Source organism: Haliotis cracherodii, unplaced genomic scaffold (genome assembly GCF_022045235.1).
Source record: "Haliotis cracherodii isolate W230 unplaced genomic scaffold, xgHalCrac1.p SCAF_5, whole genome shotgun sequence".
NCBI lineage: Eukaryota > Metazoa > Mollusca > Gastropoda > Lepetellida > Haliotidae > Haliotis > Haliotis cracherodii.
In genome coordinates, this window is record NW_027266308.1 from 47,109,194 (window position 1) to 47,127,074 (window position 17,881).

General features: G+C 36.3%; 1 protein-coding gene across 4 annotated transcripts in view; it reads right to left on the reverse strand.

The window, feature by feature from the left end:
* LOC139442148 (kinesin-like protein KIF26B) overlaps positions 1 to 17,881 on the reverse strand; it is a 318,510-nt gene that overhangs the window by 30,632 nt on the left and 269,997 nt on the right. For all 4 annotated transcript variants that reach the window (XM_071222952.1, XM_071222951.1, XM_071222949.1 and 1 more), the window contains one exon: positions 4,204 to 4,401. In XM_071222952.1, coding sequence (XP_071079053.1) covers positions 4,204 to 4,401 — 198 coding nt within the window. The remainder of the gene's footprint in view (positions 1 to 4,203; positions 4,402 to 17,881) is intronic.

The window sequence follows — 17,881 nt, forward strand, 5'->3', positions numbered from 1 at the left end:
TTTAGCTTTTTCTAATACATTGTAGATGAGACTTTAAGGTTTGAATATGCTCTTCAGGGTGAGACTGTTCGTAAAATACATATTTACTGAAGTGAATGCAGAGACGGTTGCTGATTTGATAGCATAGGTCAGAAAAGTTTAATAATGAACTTTCCATGAAAGCTAAATTGAATTTTGTGATTTTTTTTTACAAAAGTTAACAGAACATGGATATGTTCCTCCTTTCATACATTACAGGCAGAAATTGAACACAGAATCTTATTTGAACTAATGAAGAAGAAGTACTGCTGTTTTGTATTTTCTTCAGCTGAATAAATCTTCATGAACGAATTTACGATTGCCAAAGTGAGTTTCCAATAATGACCCTTGACTCTGTTGCCATGTCGTGATTACGAATCGACAATAATCCCTGGATGCCGGGAATTAGATGCTGACGCAATCAAACCGGTGGTGATGGCATCCAGAAATCACGACAACAGTCACACTTGATAAAAAACAGTCTTTCTCGTTTTTTCTCAAAAAAGGACTTTCCACAAATGATCACATGCAAATGAAATTGAATTACTGGTTGCGACCTGGGAACATTTTGGTGTGTGACCAGGGTTGAGTTAACAGAAACGCACAGCTGAAGGCTTGGCGATCTTAATCGATCCAAGAATTAGTTTCCTTACTGTAGAACTCAGTACATGACAATTCAGAGTGATTCTTAATTGAATCATTTCCCGCAGTAGTTGATAGAGCGAGAGAAAAGGATGCAGAGAGGGCCTCGGCAAGCATTTCCTATGAGTGTCACACAATGTTCAGAAGTGTGGTCATGGCTGACTTCCCCTACCCAATACAAGCTCTGTCACACCAAGGCAAATTCTTCAGCTACTCTTCTTATTGAGCAGTGATCTTGAAACATCCGCCACTTGTGGCTTGTTACATCCGTTTTATCTCAAAACTGGTGAGCCACTGCTGTTTTGCACTATTTGTTAGACTTCGTCCTCTCCATGGGTGCTGGATTGTGATAGCCATGTATTTTGGCTGCCGTTAGCAACAGCTTGGGGGAGGTTGTAGGAGATGGGCTTGATTTAGCAGGAATCCCTTCGTTTATGTACCACACCATCTTGAAAGTATTTTCTGGTTTGATTTATTGCATTGGAAATGCAAAGGGTCTTCACTTCAGAAGCAAACAGACCGAAAGATGTCCATTTTAGAATGGAAGCCACCTTGTGAGAAGTACTTATTATCTAAATTCTCCCCATCAGAGCTAATTAACTTGCATGAATCTTTACCAATTGCCAGAAGATAGAAATAAGTGAGTCTTGATCATAGATTTCATAAACGATTTATTCTTGTCAGCTAAAATTGATCTTGTTTGTTCCTTTACAATATGGGGTTAATTTAACCTATAGGAGGCCAATAGAGATGTGATTGGATGATATTCCACCTTTTTTATTGTACTAGACATAACAGTTCTGATTTTCCTAAATCAACCCTAAAATCTTTATCCAAGCAATCCCTTTTGCCACTTGTGAGAATTCCTTTCATAATGTATTTGTACAATGTCTGGCGAATGGTATTCCTGACATCCATGATCTGAATAAGAAACGATAGAATTGCTTCGTGTCGAAAAAACCCATCAAAGTGGGAGTTAAATCACTTTCAACAGTGTCTGGGGTGCTTCTTGTCACAGGGATGATATTAGGGCGTCACCACAACTGCATATACTGCACATTTTGTGCACGTTAAGGGCATCTTCTTAGCATGTGCATCTGATCAGTGTCATTACCCCACTATGATACTTGTCAGATCAGTGGCCCCACACGTTATGAACAGCAGACTCAATTTCCCATAATGCAAATAGATATTATAAAGACAATCTCCAACTGGTAATTAAGAACACTTTCCAATCCAATTAATTAGTTTGTGAGTCACGCTTTTCCAATGTGATGGCATGCAGTTGAAGAATCTAATTTGCAATGGTCTGCTTATCAAACAACATTGAATAGCTTGCAATGAGATTTAGAAGCAACAATCACAGGCTGTTGTGTATTACTCAGAATGGTTTGCGCTGAAGAGGGGAAGATTAAATCCTTTTGTCCTCAACACAGTTTCGGGGATCTCATTGGCAGAACATGTTAGGATAACATCGACGGATCTGCATGTTGCCTGTTCTTTCTAAAGCCTTGTTTGCTTCTGGTTAATAAGGTTTCATCTTTTGTTAGCTAATAAGTCCTAAGGAATGTCGGAATCGGTCTCTGATGCTATTGTGGTACGAGGAATCGTTTTTGACAGAGGCCTCTTTCAAGATCAATTTGTTGCACTGAGACAACTTGGCCATTATGCGTTGAACAAAGTCAGCTGAAGTAGCGGTTGCATTGCTTGATTTGACAACAATTCAAACAGGATTTTTTTCAAATCTCTGCTTCCTTTATCAAAGGTTTGCAAATTTTCAATTCATGATAAAATTACACAAAAATTTCACAGAAGAAATCCGTTGATAATCATAATTCCTAGCAGGCCAAAAAATTGGATTTTTAGAATTCTTGACTCAAATTGATTTTTGCATTGAAAAGGGAATTGGAATGTTGAAACCCTCTGAAGAACATTGCAAATATAATTTGTTTTAACATAATAGGTTCAATTCAAGGAATCAAACTGTAGTATGGCTTTGGAAGTTAAGCAGACGTCTTCATTGGCACAAGGTGATACAAAGCTCTTGTAGAACATTAGGACATACAACAGTGCAATTAATGACTTATCCAAAAGTTCCAAACAAATAACACAGCAGCCGTACATGAGTTACATAGTTTCAGGCTAATCCTGCTTTGAGAAAAAGTCTTTGCATGCATTTACACCGATCTGAGAAGCATGTTACAGACATGTCTGAAAGAAACTTGAATCGCTTGCCATTAAGCCTGATTATATTACCAACCTGAGGTTTAGAATATCCTAGCAGATTTCAAGACCACCAGTAAGACTGACTCCAAAGGTATTATATCCTAGCCAGAAATATAGAACCATGGATCCAATGAGTCGGGCATGTAGAACATGATCTATGGAGATCTCAACCCCTCATGCTCTAACTGATTCCGTGTTTTCAAATTCCAGCTTAATTTTTCATTCATAAATAGAACACCATGCTACTGTGGTGTTTTGTGTTTCATGAATGTGGTGATTGGAGCGCATAACAAATTCTTAGGCCTTGCTCTTCTCAGAAGTTATTTGATGTGGAGTTTTGAAAGGTATTATGTTTGTCTAGCTAATTCTAACAATTATGGCCCAAACATGATGAAATTGATGGTCACATTATCTCAACATGCAATAAAAATGGTGATAATGGACATTTTGAAATATTATCACATGTAATTGTGAGTCATGGTGACCTTGCCTGGCCAGGACATTTAATTTCCAACTTTCTGCTTTTCTGTAGGCTAAATAACTATCAAATACTTTACAAACATAACTTTCAACACTATGAACAAGCAAACAAGACCCTGATTTCTGAGGATTACAACTGAAATCAAATATTGCATCATATTGCAGGCTCTATAAATATTTCAGTCTGTAATGACATAAAATTCATGAATTCATGGTATATCAAGGGATTGCATGAATTTGCATGTTATGAAATGATAAAGTGTCCTTGACAAATACTTAAAGACTAGTGGCTTAAAATTCATGGTACTGGTATATAGAAGGATTTCCTGGGATCCATATGTTATGAAATATTAAAGTATTTTTGGACAAATACTTAAGGCGAATGGCTTAAAATTCATTAATTCATGGTATATCGAAGGACTTCATGGGATCTGCATATTATGAAATGCTTGGGTTTCCCTGGACAACTGCAGTCCTTGTATTTCCTGGCAACTAGTTGAGAAGCGGAATGACCAGTCAGGACAATTAAAGAGGGATGTGGCGTGAGGCAATTGGTAGTCCAGGCAACTTGGATTCAAGTCATTCAAAAACCACTTAGTTTGTCTGCTAACTAAAATCTTATGATGTAGATCAATCTCGCAGCTGATAATTACCCTAATTACCCATAGACAATGTCTCAGCTTAACACATGGGACTGATTACAACGTCTAGACATAGAGCTGGAAGCAGGCACTAGACCATGGAACATCGCTAGTTCCTCTGCACAGGTAGCCTAGGAACTTACCAGAGTGAAAAATGTTCAAAAACATTTGTTTTTTTTATAAAATTAAATCTTACTTTGAGCAACATCTGCAAGCAGATCATGCAGCACTTCCTGTTTGCCGATGACCTCAACTGCAGAGACTCGGACAGAGAAGCGAGCTCCAGTCTTTTCCTTCTGTTCATTGATGAGCTTGAACAACCAGGCCACAGCACATGGCACTACCCCCAACGTCTGAGACGAGTCGTCACTCCCGATCATTGTGTAACTTTTACCTGGAAAGATATGTATAATTGTTACATCATGAAATATGAGAAAGCATGAAAATTAGCAAGGTTTTATCTTGTTTTTAACAATTCCACAGTGGGAGACCAGCAATACATTGTACCAATTAGGGAATCAAACCCGGGAATTTGTTGTGACAAGTCAAAGCTTAAACCACAAGGCTAATCCACCACTATGCATTATGAAGCATGTGTGGTCTGCAACTGTCCATCATTATGTGAATTCTTGTAGCGTCATGGCAACGCAGACCAATAATACTAATGTTGTATATAAGTATCTTTTCCCTTTTTTCTCAGTGGAGTTCAAATTTTGATCAAAATGTGAATGAATAAAGAATTGATAATTAAATAAAATTAACATATTTGATTCCCACATTTATTCCCATTATTATCATTATTATCATCTTAAACAATAAAAGCATTATCCATTTCAAATCTTGACATTTGTGAAAGTGAAAGAGTTAGGCTTAACAGTATTTCACATAAATCATGGCATGACAGCTTGTTATGTGATGAAGAACAGTCACGTGATACAACCACTAGATGTGTACAACTTTGGCGAGACCCCTAAGCATGGTTATAATGCTGGAACCCGGACCAATGATTAGTAGATCCTAGCACAATCAAGGGACACAACTCTGCACAGTGAGTTACATGCCTTAGCCCACTACAGAGCACATCTGAGATGTAACATCACCCCAATGTAGCCAACAAGCAATACTATCCCAATAATTATGAAACAATAGTTTTCAGGTCAGTCAAGACATGAATTTCTCTCAAATGAAACACAAACAATTCCAAACACTAAATCTTCTCCAACTATTCTAATTAACTTAAATTTCATTAAACACTGACATTTCCAGCTTCAAGTTAACATAGATTCAATATTTGTGAAATAACTAAAATCCAAAAATGACATATTTATCCCATTCTGTAAGTGCAGTTCCTCCCATACACTCTCCCACACATATCTTTGAAGCGAACCAGCAAGTTCCACAAGTGGGTCATGTTCTAAGGCTTACATAACTCATTTGTCTGCCAAACCTCTGTTCTGTGGTGATAATGATTGTTGCCATGAATCTGTTCCCTATTAATATAAACCATGTGTTGGACAGCATATTATGAAAATAATTAGAAATTCAATTATGTGGCTTGCCTAATTATCCTCAAAGAAATTGATAGTAAACAAGTGTTCCATCTTGATGAACACATTAACTATGCACATGTCTTTATCATAATAACATGTTAAGGATCTCAAGCAGGGAACTTGCCTTGTGGTGCTAATGAAATCTGAAATAAAAATTAATTTAAGACTAAATTCAAATTTGCAGTACAGTATATATTTAAACGATGTAGGAGGAATATCTGCATTTATTTATTTTAAGAAAAAGAGGATATTGTTGTGTAACAAAAAAGTCATTGATTTCCTGTTACGGGTGTACTGTTATTGCACTGTAGACTCAGTGGTTTGAGGCATGTTATTAAATGTGCAGAGTTACATCCCTTAGTCATGCAAGGATCTAATAATCACAGGTTTGGGTTCCATTTACATTTATGATCATTGGTATATCAGCACTATACCCGTGATAGTGGCTTTCACTATACCCATGCTTGTGGCTTTCACTATACAAATGCTTTTGGGTTTCACCAAACTGGCAAACATCTACAACCTAATGAATGCCCAACCTAAATCTATACACATTTGTGTGTTATTATCCATATAAAGAAAATAGCTCTCTTCAAATTAGGGTATTAAAGTGCTTATTTCTCGAAAATCAATAATAAAATATTTTGTGTTATTTTTATTACTTTTAATTGAAAATGAAAAAGAATAAAACTAAATTTATGTTATTCATCAAAATACAATACATGAATCACGCATATCATTTAACTTTTGAATCATTGAGAAGAAATACAAAATAAATCCAGGAATTGATCAAGTGTGAAACAACGGCAATGAAATTTATGACAAAAATTGCACTGAGCATCCATGCATCAAATTATTGCAGTGAAATTTTAGACAGGAACTGTCAAAATATCTTGAATTTTTCTTTGTTCAATATTTTCTTCTATCCCACAAGCAAGGCACTTATAGACTATTCACCGAGGTACTAGTCTCCGGAATATCCGGAATCTGACTACATTTAGCCACAGCGCTTGAATATGATAACAACAGTCCAATCACTATAAGGAGCAGCAATTAAGACCAATGAAAGGTGATTTATTCCAGTGGTCAAGGCTAACGAAATGGCCATCGCAGATTAATAGAATGACCCACAATGGCATGGGGAATAGGACCTCAGTGAAGAGGGGTTGTCGGACTAGAGGAGAGATATGCTGGACATTTTGAGCGGTAAAATGGGTTCGAGTAGGGGGAACATTTGCAAGGACATACTGGTATTTAACTGTACTAGGACATTTGCTGGGACATACTGATATAACTGGAACATTTGCTAGGGCATACTAGTATTACTGGGACATCTGCTAGGACATACTGGTATTACTGGAACATTTGCTAGGGCACAATGGTATTACTGGGACATCTGCTAGGACATACTGGTATTACTGGAACATTTGCTAGGGCATACTGGTATTACTGGGACATCTGCTAGGACATACTGGTATTACTGGAACATTTGCTAGGGCACAATGGTATTACTAGGACATCTGCTAGGACATACTGGTATTACTGGGACATTTGCTAGGACATACTGGTATTACTGGGACATTTGCTAGGACATACTGGTATTACTGGAACATTTGCTAGGACATACTGGTATTACTGGAACATTTGCTAGGACATACTGGTATTACTGGGACATTTGCTAGGACATACTGGTATTACTGGAACATTTGCTAGGGCTTACTGGTATTACTGGGACATTTGCTAGGGCATACTGGTATTACTGGGACATTTGCTAGGACATACTGGTATTACTTGAACATTTGCTAGGACATACTGGTATTACTGGGACATTTGCTAGGACATACTGGTATTACTGGAACATTTGCTAGGGCATACTGGTATTACTGGGACATTTGCTAGGACATACTGGTATTACTGGAACATTTGCTAGGACATACTGGTATTACTGGAACATTTGCTAGGGCATACTGGTATTACTGGGATATTTGTTAGGACATACTGGTATTACTGGGACATTTGTTAGGACATACTGGTATTACTGGGACATCTACAAGGACATTTGGCTTGAACATTTGCTAGGGCATACTGGTATTACTGGGACATTTGCTAGGACATACTGGTATTACTGGAACATTTGCTAGGACATACTGGTATTACTGGAACATTTGCTAGGGCATACTGGTATTACTGGGATATTTGTTAGGACATACTGGTATTACTGGGACATTTGTTAGGACATACTGGTATTACTGGGACATCTACAAGGACATTTGGCTGGAACATTTTCTAGGGCATTTTCTGGAACATATTGTTTGAAAATAGCTGGGACATTAGCTGGAATTTGAAGTCCTGCACCATGATTGTAGAATATATTTATTTTATGAAATCAAAACCAATCTACGTATATTTACGGAAGCAAGTCTAGCCAGTTCTAGCCAGATCAGCATCAGGAATATTATTTGTTTTAATTTTAGAGGAGAGAAGTGTATTGTGTAATATAAGATTTCATAGAACATCTCTTAGTCTATGGGATTTGCACAACCAGAGGTTGCTACCAGCACAGGAGGAAGATGGCCGGTGAGCATTGAACCCCAAGATAACACAGTAGGGTGCTGTTCTAGCTTGTTGAGGGCAATATATTTCCCCAAAGTGACAGTGACAGTAATATTTGACACTAATGAATACAATGTGAATGTAACAGATAACATCCAGTGATAATCAGCTGAATAAATTCATTACATGACAGTGTAACATTTCTTATGTCAACTTTTTGCTTGAAACATATCAGGCGTGAAGATACCGGCCAACTTCATGTTTGCCGCCACTATGCATTATCACATGTCATAATACCCCCAGTCACTACAGAAAAGCCATATGGCAAAACGATCTGTCACGTATACTTAAAACTATCCTCAATCTTCTTATTTGAGCACAGCTTGAGTATGCTATTAATATCCAGTGATGAACAGTTAGTTAAACAACAGAGCAGAATGCTATCAACTATAGCAAGATGAGTTTCAGGTATAAAAGCATAATACACATAAAAAATGACTACCTTTATGTTTCTACATGATATCGACCAAGTTCCTGAAACCATTGTTCTCGATTACTTGACACATTTTAATGAACATCTCTCCTTGCTGAACAGCTGAGCATGAGACGAAATAGACAACAGCGTTAAGGCGTCAGTTTCGGTACAGTTCATCCCTGGCTCTTCCCTGATTGCTAGAAGCGAAGGGGGGTAGAACCCACTGTTTCTTAATTACTCTACCATCAGATGGGTAAGACGAAAAAATGGTAACAATGCTGAGGTTCTAGGATAGACGCCTCCTTGCAGACTGCAAGTCTTGTCGTTGCCTGATAAACTAATACCAGCCAGATATAAACGATAATTAGATTAAAATATCATGATACAGGTAATACAAAACAACACATGCAAATGATAGCCTAATGCAGGATTTAATGACCAGTAAATTTGTTAATTAAACCAGGTAATTAAGGATAGGTAGCATTATGTTTAAAAACGATGAAAGAAACTGTGACCTCACACTCCTGCTATGCCAGCCATCCTGAAAGGGATACAGTAGTGATAGGTTTATAGATGGTGGGTGAGTGTTTTGTCAGTAAACATTCCTGTCCCCTATGGTACTACTGATAGTCCTGACTTGCACTTGAGATCTGGAATATCGTCTCCGCACAGAAAAAAGCATTGTTCTAACCGAGACACTTCTATTTCACCTCCTTGAAATCAAGAATTTTCACTGAAATGTTTTACAGCCCTGTTGTCCTAGTTATGCAATTGACAACAAATTTGATAGTCATTATTTCCAGATGGTGATGCCGACGGAGATAAGGACAAGATATGTTACGCTTGTAAAATTTCAACATTGTCTTGCTCTCCCACTTATACAATTCATAAGCGTAAGTGAGTGAGTATGGTTTTACGCCGCTTTTAGCAATATTCCAGCAATATCACAGCGGGGGACACCAGAAATGGGCTTCACACATTGTACCCACGTCGGGAATCAAACCAGAGTCTTCGGCGTGATGAGTGAACGCTTTAACCACTAGGCTACCTGACCGTCCCTATTCATAAGAGTACCGATAGGCATTGAATATTAATTTCTTCTAAAATGGAAGAAACAGACTACATGACTATAAAAAAAAAAATAAAGGATCGACAAAAGATATGATATAATCAATATCATAATCACCCCAAAAAGTATCTACAAGAGAGGGTAAATAGGCATCATACCAACATTTTGTTCATTTTGTAAAGAAAAATAATCCTACAATCAACCCCAAAAAACATTTACATTTACTTGAAAACAAAACAGACTATAAAAGTTTGAATCTGGGAATTCCCACCAAAAATAAATACCAATTTTAGAATCACTACCATCTTTTAATTAGATCTTTATCAGATTATACAGCAATTTACACAAGTCAAACATCCAACTTCTATATACCTCGGAGCCATGAGGTCCAATATCGTAATTCAACAGGCCGTATTTGCTGTCTTGGTTTGCTATCATTGGATCAAACTGGCAGTGAGTTGATGCTCTACATGGCTGTGTAAAAACACAACAAATTGGTGGAATGGTGAACCTGACCACAGGCCATGACAGGGTAACAGGACTCTGCTGCCAATTTGTTGTGGTGAGCTGATAAATGTCATGCCCTCTCTCCAGACAGATTCAAGTGATAGCATAGCTTTAGGTAGAAATGGATCCAGAGCTAGTTAATGCGTCAGGTTTGGTTCTTTTGCAAAATCTTATCAGAGTGAAGTATTTGGTTTTGAAGACAAAAAGCGCCTTTTTTCACATAATTTAACAAATCGTCACACTTAACATTTAGTAACACACATGTAACTGATAGGCCGCATAGGCAACACATGTTAAATAAAACTGAATAAAACACACATGAGTCTTTTTTTTTTAGTGTTGTATTATTTCCTATTGAAATTGCCAATTAAGATCTCTTTCAAGATATATACAAACGTAATAGATATTCAGACAAAAATATTTTATGTATGTTAATTAGCAAAGATAAACAGCAATGACATTCAAAATTTGTTTTCCCAAATTTAACATAATATATTTGATTTTGCAAGGGATTCTTGGTCAATATTCCCTGGTAACTAGGTAATAGCAAAAAGAATGCTGCAGCAGTCCGCAGCAGTCCAAAGCAGTAATAAACAATTTATAGAAACCATCCATAACCTATAATCATTTCACACAGAATGGAGTCTCATAGCAAGTCTGTGTTTGCTGGATGATACAGAGGCTGGCTAGAAGGCACAGACTCAGTAATGAAGCCCTTTGCTTGTGGCCACGTCAGATGACACTGTGTACATAGAATAGCTTGCACTGTTGCTGTACAATTCCATCGACTCTGGCACAGACTCAGAGTACCAACTGTGCACACTAGGAGATTGATTTAGAAAATTGTCATCAGCATTTCCATCATTCCCAGAACTACATTACCTTTGACAGGTCACCGTCAATGGAAATGCAACCCATTTCCGTTAAAACATAATAAATATTTTGTCCTAATCCAAAAAAAATACCCTGTGTGGCATTTTATTTTAATCACCAGAAAATTTAGAGTTCAATGCACCTTTAATATTTGAAATATCTCAAATTTATTGAATTATGTCCATTTTCGGTTTTGCAGCCCTACCTAAACTGTTTAGTAGAAGATGAGTTGAGAAAGGTCAAGTTCATCTTCTTCAACTGAGACAATAACACAAGCTGGATGGTGTCTCACTCATGCAGAAACTATTAAGACAGAGAATAAAGCGAGACTTGTCTCTAAATTCACATTCATCACCGATATTGACATCAATTAAGATGTAAGAGCTTTCACCTTTTAAGCATCTGTAAACTGATAAAGCAGCTCAAGCAGTTGTGGGGGAAAAGAGGCTATTTGACACATAAGAAGGTGCAAAGCTCAGTTAATTCCAAGACGCTATCTGCTCAAATATGACGTTAAGGATTATTTCTGCATGCCTGTTAGTTCATCCTTTTGCAAGACGTAAACAATTATGTAACATGTATTTGTATTTCCTCAACTAGAGTTCAATTATCCATATTTTGTTTCAGCATATGGAAGGTATAAGGCTATCAAGTCTTGCCACTACTTGGTGCATAGCTCTTGAGAAACACATGGTTATGTGTGTAAACTGTGTTTTGAGGAAATGAGGTGTTACAGTTAACATTTTATTTTTATTTTCTTTCATTCATGTATTTGTGTTCTAGGAGTGTGGGGTATGACCTTCAACCCTTCAGGGAGTACTTCTCTCAGTGAAAACAGTACTGGGAATTCAACATATATAATCCAGCAACTTAAATGTTTGTACATAACATAATACCATTATGAATTCCTTATTTTTGAAGAGAGTCACTCAGCCTGACCCAATTGGAATCTATTCAATTTGTCCCTCAGTTTACATATACAAGAACGGGTTTATTTAAGAAAAAATACCAGGTATCTGATTTTCTATCAAAGCTTAACACTTAAATCTATCACAAAGACCATTTATAGTTATAGATCTTCATATGTACATATAGGTTATTGTACTAAATATCATTTGGAGGCTGAGATGAGTTGAACTAGGTGAAATTATTCTTCATTGACAAGATTATATATTTAGTCAAATATCGATAGAAATTGTTGAATAATACACTATATTCAGTCCATAATAATTACATTACTGTTATCAGCATTTGTGTAATTTTGTTTGTTCTTGGACTAGATGTACCTAAATATATTCAACCGTTCTTCAAAGCATAGAACAAACTTCTTATTCATAATTCAAGACACTATGTTTCTTCAGATCTTTTACCATATAACAATATGCATCAGTAGTGCGAGACCAGACACAGAACCAAATCAATATTCATGTCTACTATTACAAGCAATAGAATTAATCAGGGTAAAAAGTACCCTTAGAGCACAACTATTTATTACAAAGACATAAAGCAATTTATCTTTTAATTTCTTTTTACTTTTTTTTAATAGGAGTTATCGACAAAAACCATCATCATATCAAACGTCAACACCAGAGAATTATAGGTTCCATTGGTTTTAAAAGGCACAATAGTGTAAAAATGGATAGTGAATGAGTCACAGAAAATAAGTGATGACATCAGGTGTTTGTGACTTCTCTGCAAAATGCACAGCCCATTGCATGATTCTGACTACATCGTAAGCATGTGTTTATGAATCAATATTACCCATGGTACCTATCATAAACACATGGAAAGTCAAGTCAATAGTTCACCTGAAAAAACAAGGCAATATTATGTACAAGTCAAAATAGGAAATTGCATCAGACATCTTTTTTGTCACTAATGCATCCAATTTGGAAATATGCTTCACATGTCTATTGTGAAAGCTTTACTGTGGTCTTGAACGATGTAGCCCTGATGTAACAGCTTTGTAATCTCAACATGTTTGTCATCTTAACATGTTTGTCATCTTAACATGTTTGTATCACCACCGCAGACAAATGTATTTCAAACCTAAAACAGCATGACTAAACAAGTGCAATCACCTCGTCATCAGGACTGTGGTATCTTAAGTTTCAGTAGTAATGAAAACAAAATTTGATCATGATGCTTGTTCTTTAGGCAATAGATTGCTATGATCGTTGTAACCTTAATGCAAACAAATCCTGCTTGATTCTATTAACCACAGGAAGTGGAACCACTACAGGAATGTGCGGACAGCGCGGAAAATTTTTCAAGTTTTCCTGTCGGAAATGAGATTCATCACAACAAGAACTCTTCATACGGACAATCTCTCAGAAGTAGCAGTGTCCATTCTGAAATTAGCACATGTCAATTTCACTCAAATTCTGTTTTCACAAGCATTTTTTTCTTGAATGACAAATACATACAACCAACCGCTGCAAAGAATTCCAGAACATTTTGGGATACTTTTTACAGATGATAAAATATTTGGATTTGAAAAACACCATTAATTTCATAATTAACGTTATTACAGAAAGATGCTCCATTAGCAAAGATGCTTTTTGTTCAAATATGATTATCGAAATCAAGATTGAGCAATGATGGATTTGGCTTGTAATAACTCACAATCACATTAACAGTGCAAAGTGTATATGCGAGGGTAATAACGGCTACTCTTCAAAGTATTTCCATTAGCCAATTCAAGATGAAGATTCCTCCAATTTCTAACTGTGAGCCCACCAACATGGCAGTTTGCTTACGGAGCTTAACCCTGATAATCCCAAAGTTTCATAAAGAGAATTTTAATATCATTAGTTTCAGTATTCAAGAGTTAATATTCCTCCACTGGCATGCTGCCAAGCCATGTTCCAAGCTGATGAAGTATAAAAGTCATCAAATTCTTGCTGATAGTTCACTAGCTCTATCTACATCAAAAGATACATTAAGAAACCCTCATACTTACTTCGCATCTCATGATTATAAAGGTTTAAAGTCTGGTAGTCATGCTTAACCTGGCAATTGCATTTTAAGACGTAATAAAACTAAGCTCTTTGATCATACAAAAGGAATATCGAAGTTGTCAAGTGGCATTTGCAGTTATCAGCTGCAAGACATCTCAAAATAGAAGCAAGGTTGACACAACAGAAAATCTTTAATGTCAAATCATCTCAAGGACGAAATTCATTTCAAGAATTTTGTACATACAGCATTTCTGGAGAAATGTCAGTTTCATGATGAGGACAGCAAAACATGCTAAGATGGTCATGAATCTGAAAATGACATCACAAATGCCATGTACATTGCACATATAGAGGAAAAGAGCCTGTTACAGACGTAGGGAAAAGTATGTCTTTGGATAATTCAATTTCCACATTGCCTGTTGCTGCATTGAAGCCATGTTGGAATCAGAATGATGTAATGGCGATGAATAATCTAATCTATTGCAAGTGATACAAACGATTATTGATTTTTGTCAATGCATAAGCCCTTTTTTCAGTATAAATTTCTTTGATCTTTATAAATGGTGTGTTAACTGATTAATATTGCACTTGTTCGACAAATATTTACTATTCCTGACACTTAACATTCTTTTTCACAATGGGTCTCTATGGCATACAATGATGCATTCTGATACCTACAATTTTCTCCAGCGCTTGCTGCACTTAAATGTATGTCTACATGCAACGAAAAACTGTAGCTTCCGAATTCATGCTTAATAATTGTTTATTTATTCAATTTATAGCACCAGCAGGTCTTTGATGTTTTCAGTTGAAAACATGCTGCATTAAATTTATCACACATGCAAATATGTTGTCTTTCATCAACTACCGCCTTTGAAACATGGAATCAATAAAAAGCCTGCAAGCCCAAAATATTTCTCTCATTTGTACTCCAAAAAATGTTTTCGTGAACAATTCAATCACTCAACATGGCATTTCTACACAACAGCATTTTCTCTTTATTTTATGATCTTCTCATCACCTAGACTTATTCCTCTTACTTGCACAACAAAAAATCTTGTTTGAAACAATTTTATCACTCAGCATATCACTTAAACAGAATCAAAACCATATTTTTATTTTTCTATGAATGTGTCGTCATTGCCGTTTTTAAATAGTATTTTTTAGTGAGTAAAAAACATTCTAAAATGATAGGCCTCTTTTAACAGACATAATCACTGTAAGTAGTTTGAATAATCAATTACATATGAACTACACCAACCTATGAAATTGATAACTGAAATGTACATCTGTCATACAAACAGCTGATAGTCGTCATCACAAGTCAATATGGCTACCACATGATACCCGACTACAACATTGTAGGCTTATTGAACACAGATGGCCTTAAACGAAGGGCTTCTAACGTGACTCATTTTGCACTGCAAATCATTATTACCTAGGACCCTAGACTTTGTAACAAGGATTGATGATAGCTCAGCTACATGACCATACACAGCTAGGAAACATGTCGTACACAAACATATCCTTCCTCCATGGAATCAATCCCACAAGGCAGTCTTGGTGTTATGACAGTCATATGTGTTATATGAATATTTCCAAAGATCTTGTGAAAAACGTATATAATGTATATGAAATGGTATTTCTTATTTACAGAGCAGCTCTAAAAACTAGTCTTAAAAGACCAGAAATTTTATGTCAAGCATAGAACCTAGCAAAATAAAGAAAGTAATAAATGTGATTTGTTTGCTCAAAAGCATAAAAATTAGATTTAAAGTTAGGAAGTTAAGTTAAGTTTTGGAAGTTAGCAATTTATGAGTAAACATTGTTGTCTTCTGATTGGCCTTCAATCCATCACTCGTAACCATGGGATTGAAAATAGCATAGATCATTATATTTTCCTTTTGGCATGAGATGATTCAAATGCATCTTACCTCCCATAACAATTTTAGGAGAAATTTAGTACCCAATTCTGGTTTAAAATTTGAAAAGATATTTTGCATAGGGAGCACATACACACTCCACCGCATTAAACTTCTCTGCACAAAATACAAAACGAAAAGCACACATATCACTAAGTTTAGCACAAACATATTACTGTCTGCATTCAATAGAAGAGGATTCAGCACTCAGACATATTTGCATTATGCATTTATATTCATATGGTAAATATTACTGTTAAGTATTTCCCACATTAAAACATTGAGCATTGAAAGCATAATGCTTATGGTACAAAAAGACATTTTAGTCTTTATGAAAGATTTTAGTCTTTAAAATGTCTTTTTGCACTATATGAATGATGAATGATGCTGACGATGCTCATAATGATACCATGTTAGAACTATATACAATAATATAACTGTACTATACTTAGGCCACAATTGTTTCTGGTTTCACAACTGACCCCTGACCCTGACCCTGACCCTTAACCTCTTGCCTGGAGTTGCGCCACAGCTGATACTGTCATATCGCTATGCTTCAAGCCTAAAAGGACGGTCGGGTAGCCTAGTGGTTAAAGCGTTCACTCGTCACGCCGAAGACTCAAGTTCGATTCCTGACATGGGTACAATGTGTGAAGCCCATTTCTGGTGTCCCCCATCGTGATATTGTTGGAATATTGCTAAAAGGGGTGTAAAACCATACTCACTCACTCACTACAAGCCTAAAATGTTGCACTTCACTGTAGATAAACCAGTCATTTTCTTCATTTGAAAGCACTGGCTTTTGCTCTCTTTCCATGACAATGAGTAACATAAACCTGACCTACCTATCTTATTTAATACTAGGACTGCATGTCAATACCAGTATACTACAATACGCTTATCAATATGGAGTATTGGGTATCAAATATATAACAAGTTTTGTTATTATTGGCTTTGATTTATCTAGAATCTAGATACAGAAATTCACTGCCAGCAATTCAGAAGACAATATAAGACTGATATTTGAAACATACTTATTTGACCTAGATGATTTTTTTACCATAAATTAATTGCATGACAAGGGGAGACAAGCCTTTATTCCTAAAAGTAAAATTATTTTTTTTTAAATATTCTGTCTGGACATACGCAAGAAGAAGCATATATATATCATGAAATAAACAAGCTGAAATTGACACCTATGCTATGTACAACAATTGTGCATCCACACAAACTGAAAAGGTCACAGGAAAAACTTTAATGGTAACAGAAATGGTGCCTATAGAATCCTGTTGAATTGTCACATTTTTATTGTCCATAAACTGTTAAGAGGCTCCAGGGTGGTCTAGTGGTGAAAGCTTTGGTTCATCATGCCAACGTTCCGGGTTCATTTCTCTCCATGGGTACAATGTGCTAACCCATTCCTGCTTTTATAAGGCTGGAATATTGCTGAAGGTGGCATAAATCCCAGCTGACTCACACCCACTAGTAAACTATTGAATTCATATTCATAAATTCTATTTTTTGTTATTCACAACGGAATCTTCTCAGAGAATGCTTTTATGTTGAGGGATCATCTAAATTTTTCCTAAAGTTACATGCATCTTGATTTTAGAAACTTTTGAATGTTGGCTTGCTCCCCTCTCCCCACCCCGCCCCTCATTATTCTTCCCATTAAACCCTTATCATATCTCATCCATCTTTCATGCAAAACCAGAAAGGTCTTGAGTCAGAACCTTCAATCCATCCACGATGTTTAAACATTCTGCACTCAAAGGATAACAAACCTCATATCCTCCAAATACTTAGTTCATAAATACCTCCATATGCCAATTCATTTTGGACTAAATTACCCATAATTCATTAAGTGGACAGGTAGGACAGAAAAATGGCCACCGGACTCATCACCGAGGACAAGTGGTCAGCCATCTTGTTTTTCCGCCCAGTTTCAATGAAAGCTTTCCGATG